The 9,490-nt window shown below is 59.6% G+C and overlaps 1 protein-coding gene across 1 annotated transcript; it reads right to left on the reverse strand.

Moving 5' to 3' along the window:
* Nucleotides 1-4,503: 4,503 nt before the first annotated feature.
* SNX33 (sorting nexin 33) lies at nucleotides 4,504-9,472 on the reverse strand. Its single transcript, XM_023934255.2, has 2 exons — nucleotides 7,141-9,472; nucleotides 4,504-5,183 (listed from the first exon to the last, which is right to left on the reverse strand). The coding sequence occupies exons 1-2, from the start codon at nucleotides 8,579-8,581 to the stop codon at nucleotides 4,930-4,932; spliced, it is 1,695 nt and encodes a 564-aa protein (XP_023790023.1). The 5' UTR covers nucleotides 8,582-9,472; the 3' UTR covers nucleotides 4,504-4,929.
* Between the last annotated feature and the right edge of the window lie 18 nt (nucleotides 9,473-9,490).

The following is a 9,490-nucleotide window of genomic DNA, read 5'->3' on the forward strand; positions in this document are numbered from 1 at the left end:
GGGCAGGTTGGATCCTTGGGTTTTGAAACCCGCCCTCGCCCTCTCCTCCGGGAAGCTTTAGCCATGCAAATGTAGGGCTTCAACAAATGTGGGACTTCATTCCCAGCCCAGCTTCAGGCCAGCACAGGAGTCTGGGACCCATGTAAGCATCACAGACCTCCAAAATCCCCCCCCTGCTCTGGACCAAAACAGCTGCAGGACCTTGGAACAGCATTGTCCACATTTCTCCTGGGAGTGAGCACAGTGAATAAAGTGAGTGCTTAAGCAGGCAACCCCACTCTGTTATGGGAAGGCTTGGTCCCATGGCTCTGGCCTCTCTGTCCTAATCCCAAAACCTCCCTGGCAGCTCTCACCAGCCCCAGGAGATGCTCTGGACTTCACTGGGAGTCAGGAGCAGCATCCCCGGGTCCCCTCGAGGGGCACAGGTCATGCTGCCTGATGGCAGGTGATGAGGAGCAGTCTCCTGGGAGGGCAGGAGGACACCAAGGCAGGTGAAGAGGGGGTCAGGTCCTCCTAGGAGCTGTCCTATGTGGAAAGCTCAAAGCCAGACCCGAGGCTGACTACAGCTGCATAGTGTGATGAGGCTCGGCACCTCCACTTGGCTCCAAGCCAAGCCCAGTGCCCCGGGATGCCAGGAGCCCTCCCTCCCTGCTACGTGCCTGTCTGATTTGGGCCAGTCATGCCCACAGCCTGCAGAACAGGCTCAGCTGGCAGCACGCCCGGCAGGACGGGATGGAGCCCGGGGGAAGAGCTGGAACATCACCCTGGGAGCACCTCAAACAAACCCACACAGGGACAGTGCTGGCCCCGGGAACCTGCCCACGTGAGATAAAGCACACGGATTTATGCTGCAGGGCCAGAGGTGATTCCCAGCTCCTAGGGAAAGCATGGAGTGCTGAGGACCCGGACACCAGAAATCATCCCCCATGCCTGCCATCGCTCCCCAGCCCAGCTGCGATTTAAATTTCCAACAAATCGAGCCTGACCTCTGTTTCCACACCCAGCAACTCCAAGGCAGACAGACAATGACGGAGGGATAACCACATCCCAGAGCCTGGGCTCCCCACCCCTCCTGCACAAACAACACACCCAGAGACACAGCTCCCTAGCAGTGCAGGACCTACCTCCCCGTGCTCAGCACCTTCCCTGGGACCGGAGAGAGCAAATCCAGGCTGGCACAGACAGCTGGGACAGGGTCTGACCTGAGCATCACACTGGCTGTGCCTAGGAGGGGGAACCTGGAAGGCTGACACACCCCCATTAAAGCTGATTCCCATCTTATTCCCTGAAACAGACACTGCTGATCCCCCATAATTTCCCTGGGCTGGGAGCAGGAGGGAGCATTTATAGCCACAGCCAAGGGAACCAGCTGGTGCTCGTATCCTTGCCTGGAGGAGCCAACTCAGGGTCATGCTTCGGAAATATTTGAGAAGCACAGCAATTAAAAGATTGGAGCTGGCAGGCTGAGCTGTCTCCCTCTGCCCTGATCCATGCCTGTGTCCTCCCACGTGCATCCGCCCAGAATCACTCCTCTACACGGCCACACGCTCATCCATCTCCTGACATGCTGGGGGTGGCAGTGAAACTCCAAAACTCCACTTGGCTCCATCCCCCGCGTTGCTGCTGACCCTAATGGGCAGGCAAAACTCGTCCCCGCTCCCCCAGGGTGCTCCCTGCTCCCCGTTAGCAGCTGTGCCTCTCCACCCCCCTTGCCAGCGTGTGCCGGCAGTGTGGCGTGCATAGCAAGCCTCATCCTGCCTGGCCGCCCCGCCAGCAGCTGCACCCTGTGCTCCCCCTTGCATGGGAGGAGCTGGGTTGGGTCACTGCGCTCCTTTGGTGCCTGATCCCGAATTACTGAGCACTGGTGGGTGTATCCATGTGGCTGGCAGGGCCCTGATCGGCGGCTCTGCTTGTCCCAGCATTCCCATCCTTCACCCTCCGGCTGTTCGGCTGTTCCGTGCGGGCCCCCAGCTGATTCTGCCCACCCTGGAGCATCTTGCTGGGCTCAGGATACACGCACAGGTTGTCCCTACAGCATGATAGTCTGGCCCACACACAAACCCAGAGCTCAGAACAAGGATGCCAGGTTTTCTTCCCATGGTGGAGGGAGGCCCAAAGAGAAGATGCAAGACAAGCAGGAACAGAGGCTCTCTGATGCTGGCTGCAGAGCTCTCCAGGGAGGATGCTTCAGCCACCACCACTGCTGCCACCTCCCAGCCCTGCTGTCAACAGTGGCAGGACTCACACAGGGCCTACCTCAGCCTTGGCTTTCCCACGCAGGAGCAGCCTTGGGAAGTGGGAGGAGGAAATGAATCTGCTCCATGTTCCCGGTGCTTCCTCTCAATGCCCTGATTTTTTTCTCTTGTGGGAGCAGGGAACAGCCTGTGTCACAGATAACAAAGGCAGTGACAGACACTGCTGGGGCACCTGAAGCACTGTGGACATCCCCAGAGTGCTCCCCACCATCATCCTGCACCCCAGGACAGCCACCAAAATGCTCGGAGCTGGTTCTATCCTCCAACCCTTGGCACATTTGCAGGATGCTATCAGAGGTGTGGGGGGCAGTGGCAGGATGCTCAACCCCCCCATCTGGCCAAGGCAGGCTCTGAAATGCCCAGCCATGGGCAGTGAAGGCCCAGCTGCCTGCTGCCAAGTGGCAGAGGGAAAAGGCAGGAATGCTCATGGAATACAGGTTCTAGCCAATGGATTTACTGTGTTCTGGGAGTGTGGTCCAGACACGAGGGTACAGAGGGGATGGATGGTGGTTCAGGGAAGCCTTTGTGGATGCTGAAGGACCACGGAGAGCACAGGTCCACCTTTGGGGAATCTGAGGCACAGCCTTCCTAAGGGGGCCATGCAGCCCACAGGGACCTTAGCCCATCCCTGTCCCCCACTCCAGGACATGGAGGATGAACTCCTGGGGTGCTGGGACATCTCCTTGCTCCAGCTGCACACCCCATCTTCAGGATATCCCAGGGACTGAGCTGCCACAGGACACCCCAGGCAGGGAATCCCCTTGCCAGCCAGGTCCAGGGGAGCTGGGATGTTGGCTCAGCCCTGGAGGCTGCTTGCAGTGCCAGAGGCTGGCTGCCTGCCCGGGGACGGCGGTGGCAGGCTCAATCCCAGTGCCCATTGTGCTCCTGAAGGAGCAGGGCTGGGGGAAGGGACATGTTCTGGCCTCATGGGGCCAAGGCCACCAGGATCACCCAGAGCACGGCCAGCGGGGCTGGAGACCCGGCACTCCCGCAGGATTCGCACAAGGTTAGACACCATTCCCATGGCAGCTGAGCTGGGATGGGGCTGGGAAGAGGAGGGAATGGGATGAGACAGTGCAGAGGAAGGATGTGGTCAGGTTAGGATGAGGATGGGATGGGGCTGGGGTGGGGCAGGATGGGACCAGGGCGAGATACTGCCAAGGTAGAACACGGCCAGGGTAAGATGGAAATGCAGTAGGATGGGGTTAGGATAGGATGGTATCAGAGTGGGATAGGACTGGAATGAGAATGGAGTGGGGTGGTGCCATGTAAGGATGCGGTCTGGGTAGGATGGGACTAGAGTGGAACAGGGCCAGGCTAGGATGTGACCAGGCCAGAATGGAGCTGTGGTGGAATGGGAATGGGGCTGGGATGGGATTGGGGTGGGATGGGATTGGGGTGGGATGGTGCCAGAGCATGTTGGTAATGGAGTAGGACGGATCCACGGCAGGACACAGCAAGGGTGAGAATGGTGTGGGATGGACCCAGGCTGGGACGGGGCCACGGTGAAGGGGCCTGCCCTGGCTGTGGGATGCAGGAAGAAGCATGTCCTGCCTGGATGGCGGCTCCGTGCCAGGCTGTACCTCAGAGTGCTCATCCCTGCAGCCTGGGGCTGGGGAGGATGGAGCGCAGCCCACAGCATTCCCAGCGTCGCTGTTAGTTTAACAATACCCCGCTGGCCTGCATGCCGGGGCTAATTTTATCCCTGGAGCCAGGCCAAGACAGCCCTAACTTTCCTCGCTGTGATTTATCCCAGCCATTTCCCTTCAAAAACAAGGCCCCCGTGCCAGCCCTGCAGTCTCCCAGGCAGCGGCACAGTGTCCTGGCCGGGGCAGAACGGGGCAGGATTCGCCCCTTGGTGGGCAAATGTTCAGAGAGCAGGAGGGGGGTTGCTGTGGGAACCCCTCCTGGGGTCTTTCCCCCCACAGCACAGGGATGTTCAAAGCTGGCAGGAAGCCAGGGGATGCTCAGGCAGAGCCTTCCCCAGGATCCTGGAGCAGCTCTGTTTTCCACAGACATCTCTGGGAAGGAGGTGGGTGTTTTTTCTACCAATGATTTTATTGAAAAAGCTGTGGGGCTATTTTTTTTTTCCCTTTTTTTCCTTTTTTCTCTTTTTTCCCAGTCAGCAGCCATACTTGAGAGAGAGATTTCTCTTTGCTTCTGTGCATCTAGTTAAAAACTGATCTGTAAAAACACTGCAGAAAAATGGAAAATATTGAAAATATCTCATGACAAACAAACAAAAAAATCTCTTCCAAATAAAGATCTCTTTTCTTCTCTTTTTTTTTTTTCCATCAGAAAAGCTTTTAGTGTGCAAAATGTCGACCACTTGGATTTCTTCTCCCAGTGGGCTGGGATTCACCCACCCCTGCTCCAGGAGAGTGGGTTTTCAGAAAGCTAAAAATCCCTGGGCAGAGACCCCAGCACCGTTACCTCCACATCTGTCCCTCTTGTGCCCCCCCCTTGCTCCTGCCAGACCCGTGGCAGGGTGGGAAGTCCCAGGGAAAGAGAGAGGTGGCACGGCCAGTCCGCGGGTGAGCCCTTTCCTGCCAGCCTGGGAAGGGGGAAGAAAGCCCCGAGTCATTTGGTCACTAGCGTGTTGAGTTCCCGTCCATTCTCAGCCTGTCCTGGACACAGGAGGCCCGAGGGGCTGCGGGCAGAGCGGGAGGAGGCGTTAGAGGTTGTCGTACATGCGCAGCGTCTTCTCCAGCTGCTGGCTGACGCGCTGGTAGAAGACGATCTGCTGCCTCAGGTAGGACTGCATCATCCTCTTGAAGTCGGCCACGCGCCGCTCGTGGAAGTGGTTCATCTCGGCCTGCAGGGCGAAGCCCACCACGCGGCAGCGCTTGCGGATCCCGTCCGCCTCCTCCTGGTCCATCCTGCCCTCGTCGCTCATCCGCTGGCTCTCCTTCACCTTGGCGAAGGCGCCTGGCGAGGCAGGGAGCAGCGTCAGGGGATCCGTGCGACCCTCGGGCCCCCTTCCCTGGGCAGCCCCGCTTGATCCCATCGCCTCCCCCGTGCCGGGGCGCTGGCCTGGCCCCAAAGCAGAGGCACAGACCTGCCCCATGGAAGGGAGGGATCTGCCTGCATCTCCCCTTGCCTGTCAAATCCATCCCTCTCCTCCAGGCAGGCAAAGACCAGGAGCATTTTCCCTCTGGACTCTGGCATCTCCAGCTCTTTTTCCATCCCATCCCTGGGCAGTCAGCCTCATGTATAGCTGGGGGTCTGGGCTCCTGGAGTGCTGTGACTCGAGGCTTGGGGCGCCAAGCTGACGTGGGACAGTGCTAGCACAGTCAAGCATCCCAGCCAAGCCTGCCCTCCAAATATTCCACGCCATTCCATGAATGGGGGTCAGGAGCAGCCCTGGGAGACCCCAGCCCCAGGAAGCAGTGAACCAGGATGTCACAAGGGCATGTGGTGGTGCCTGGAGCTCGGCTGGGAAAGCATCTCTCACTCTCAGAAGCAGCTGATGCTCTGACACCAGTTTTTCTCTCTCCTTCCATGTTTTTTTACAGCTCGGTTTCGAAAGAATCCTGCCTGGATCCAGCCCTGCATTCCTCCCCCTCATTAGCACAGAGGCTAAAAAACTAAAAACAGGATCTGGCCCGCGCTGGGCTTTTTTCCCTTCTCACTGCCCCTTGCCAGGAGCACCAGACCCGGGGTTACAGTGCTCCCGCTGCGCCAGCCCTGCTCCCAGAGGAGAGGAGGAGGAGAAGGAAGAAGAAAAGTTTGGAGGCCAAATCCTGCCTTCCGCTCTGCCCACGCGGCCTCGCTTCCGGACGGGATCCAGCCCCTCTCCATGGGTAAACAACACTCAGAGGAAAGGCAAGGAAGCTGCCTGGGCAGGATTGAATCCTCACGGGCCCCCTTTACCTTCCCAGCCTCCCCCAGGGATGTGGAGTGATGCACAGACATCCCTGCGTTCTTGGACACAGAGAGCCCTGGCTGGAAGAAAACCTGGGAAAACCTCTGGAAAACCTGGGAAAACCTCCTTTTCTGGGGAAAACCTCTCCTCCAGACTCTGGGGACACTGGTGTGGGTGTCCCCTCCCTGCTGCGGGGAGCTGGGCGGGGAGGAGTGTATGGACTTTGGCCCCACACTGGTGGCTGCCTGGGTGCAAAAGGACACCGAGCCCTCCCTGCCTGCTGCCTGCCCCAAGAAGAGAACAGCAGACACTTCTCCCCACCTCTGATCCCACCAAATCCAGGGAACTGGGAAGAATGGGACATGGGGAGCTCTGATGCCCTGGGGGATGCTAACCTCTTCCTGCAAGGCTTGGAGGTGCAGGGACATGCTCCTGAAAAGTGTGACCCTGGCTGCCCCCAGAGGCTGTGTGTCCTCTATCCCACTGCCCTGCACAGCCCCCTTGACCCCTCTGGCCAAGCCAAGGCCATGTCTGGCCATGTCCCAGCCCTGGGGGAGCAAGCTCTGGTATCCCTGCTGGCCACCCATCCACTGCCTTGGCAGAAAGGGAGGATGAGGAGGGACAAGTGGCAGTGGGTGGGGACGCACAAGAGGTGCCAGGCAGGTCACCCCAGAGCCAACAGCAGCAGTGCTGGCTCCTGTGCATGGTCTGGGGGGAAGTGACATCCATGCTGACCCTCCCAGCCAGTGCTTTGGGTAGCACCAGCAGCAGTTATGGAGTCCACAGCATCACTGGGGCAGACTCTGGAGCCCACAGCCCTAGCAGACTCTCCCAGGCTGGGGTGACTGGAGGGCTGTGCTAGCAGGGACCACACTGCCTCCCTGCGAGGCACAGGCAGTGGTTCCCACTCCCATCCTCATTCCCCATTCCCTTCAGGACCCAATGGAGGATTTCCTCATCCCACTTGCCACACCATTTCCCACTCACATGGGGCCGTTCCTGGGGAGAATGCCACCTTACCTTTCTGCAGGTGGATGATGTCTGGGAAGTTGGAGAGGAGCCCTTGATACAAGGAGAGAGTGTCCAGCATGAGGAACAGGTCGTTCTTGGGCTGCTCAGCGAACATCTCCCCCACAGTCTCGTACGTCTTGCCCGTGTGGGAGATGGCGTTGTTGAGGGCATCCAAGCTGTAGGGAGGGTCCATGTGGAACGAGTGGCTGATGGCTTGGAAGGCATTGCCCAGCTTCTGGAACTCCTTCCGGAAGCCCCCGACGTGCTTGCGCACCAGCTCCGACGCCACGTTGGTCAGCTGCATGACGCTGTCGTCCATCTTCTTACTGAAGGCCTTGAAGGCATCCACGCGGTCTTCCACATCCTGCAGGTCCTGGTGCTCCGTGGGAATCTGGATGGTGAGGAGGAAGCTGGCGCCCACCATCTCATCCTTCTCTGCCCGGCGTTTGCCCAGCTTCCACTGCTTCTCGTCGCGGCAGCAGAGGAAGTGCTGGAAGCCCTCGTACTGGGAGAGGACAGGGTGGCTGGTCATGTGCTCCATCCAGAGGATCAGCCGCCGCTTGCGCTTCTCGATGAAGTCCTCCTCGAAGCGGCCGGTGGCCTGCTTCTCGGGCAGGTGGGGCACCGAGATCACCGTGAACTTGTGCAGCAGGCGGTTGTAGAGCCAGTCAAAGTGTTTGTACCGCCGGTACACGGGCGAGTTGATGTTGCTGGGGGTCAGCTTGTAGGAGATGTAGCTCTTGATGCCCTTGAACTTGGTTTGCTTGGTGGGGTCCTCCACGGAGCAGATGAATGGGTGGGGGTTGGCCCTCCACTGGGGGCCTCTGGAGCCCATCTCGATGCAGTAGGTCTCGGCGATCTTGGACATCAGGGGCACATCGCCCAGGATGAAGGCTTCCACCCCAGAGCGGACGAAGCAGGAGAAGCGGTTGAGGTTTCTCCCCACCACACTGCCCCTCTTGGAGGAGCTCATGCTGTCCTGCCTCTCCAGCACCGGCTTGGGCCGGTACCCGGCGTGCTGGTGGTGGCCGTAGGCCGCTGGGTACTGAAGGCTGGGCGAGGGGTGCCCGTTGGTGCCCGGCGCGCTCCGGGGCTCCTCCACCACCGTGCACGCATCGTCCCAGTCATCCCAATCATCATCATCATCATCCTCAAAACTGCCCTGGTAGGAGATGCCAGGGTTGGGGGATGCTGAGTACAAGGAGGAATCGTGCCCCGGGGAACCGACAGGGCTGCTGGAATAGTCCGTGTAGTTGGAGCCCGAGCGGGAGCGGAGGATCTCGACGTAGGAAGCAGGGAAGAGGCCGGTCTCCCCACGGCTGTTTTGGCCCTGTAACCACCCGTCCAGGGAGTTCTCGCTGAAGATGACGAGCTCCTCGTTCTCCTGGATGCTGATTTCCTCTTTGTTTTCGCTCTGGAAGTTGTAAAGCGCTCTGGCTTTCAACGCCATGGCCGGTCCCGGGTCGGGAACAGGGGGGGAGCCAGCGGAACGCAATCCCCCCCGGCCAAAACAGCCCCCCCACCCCCGGCAATACCGCGGGCTCGCGCGGCTCCGGGATCACCACCACGCGCTGTGGGAAATGGCTTGGCTGCTTTCCCAGGAAAATAACAAAAAAAAAAAAAAAAAAAAAAAAAAAAAAAAAAAAAATCCCTTACGAGGCGACGCCAATGTCCCAATGTCCAAGTGACCCCTCCGATCCCGGCGCCCCGGTTAAAAAAAACATTCCCCGTTTAAAAACGACATTCCCTGGATAAAAACAAGATTGCCAGTCAAGCGAGCGGCGTTCCCCTGGCTCCTCCGGGATGTGAGTCCCGGCCGGCCCAAAAGCCGGGCTCTGCCATGTCCACGCAGGGTTTATCTCTCTGGGAGGCTGATCCTGAGGTTTCACTCTCCGGGAGGAAAACCCCTGGCTGCCAAGGAGGAAATAAATCCACAGCGATTTTTCTCGGGGCTCCTGTGGATAAAACACCCTAAATTTCCCGTCGGTGGGGGCTGAGAGAGCGCCGGGAACGACCCCGAACCCTGCCAAACCTCCCGGTGATCCCGGGATTTTGTAATTCCTTCCCGGGCCGACTTTCCTGATGGTTGGTGGCGTTTGGTTTTTCCCCGAAATCCGTAAATCTCACGCAGGACGGAGGCGGTGGTGCCCGTGTCGGTGTCGGGGCCGGTCCCGTTGCCACTGGCTATGGCGGGGGAGTGCCAGGGCTGCTCCGCTGCCGCTGCCGGGGCTGCTCCCGTTGCCGAAGGGGTGGCGGAGCCGGCCGCCAGCCTCCCGTGACGCAGGGCAGCTCCGCGCTCCCCGCTCCGCCGCCCGCTCCGCGGCGGGGAGCGGCCCGGCCCGGCCCGGCCCGGCCAGCC

This window comes from Cyanistes caeruleus, chromosome 13 (assembly GCF_971803275.1).
Source record: "Cyanistes caeruleus chromosome 13, bCyaCae1.hap1.1, whole genome shotgun sequence".
Lineage (NCBI taxonomy): Eukaryota > Metazoa > Chordata > Aves > Passeriformes > Paridae > Cyanistes > Cyanistes caeruleus.

What these genes read in the sequence shown, in the direction of transcription:
- SNX33 (XM_023934255.2), bottom strand. Translation starts at nt 8,581, where the DNA reads ATGGCGTTGAAAGCCAGAGCGCTTTACAACTTCCAGAGCGAAAACAAA. An exon ending in CATCATCCACCTGCAGAAAG is followed by an intron (nt 5,184 to 7,140) that starts GTAAGGTGGCAT and finishes CTGCCTCGCCAG; the next exon opens with GCGCCTTCGCCAAGGTGAAG.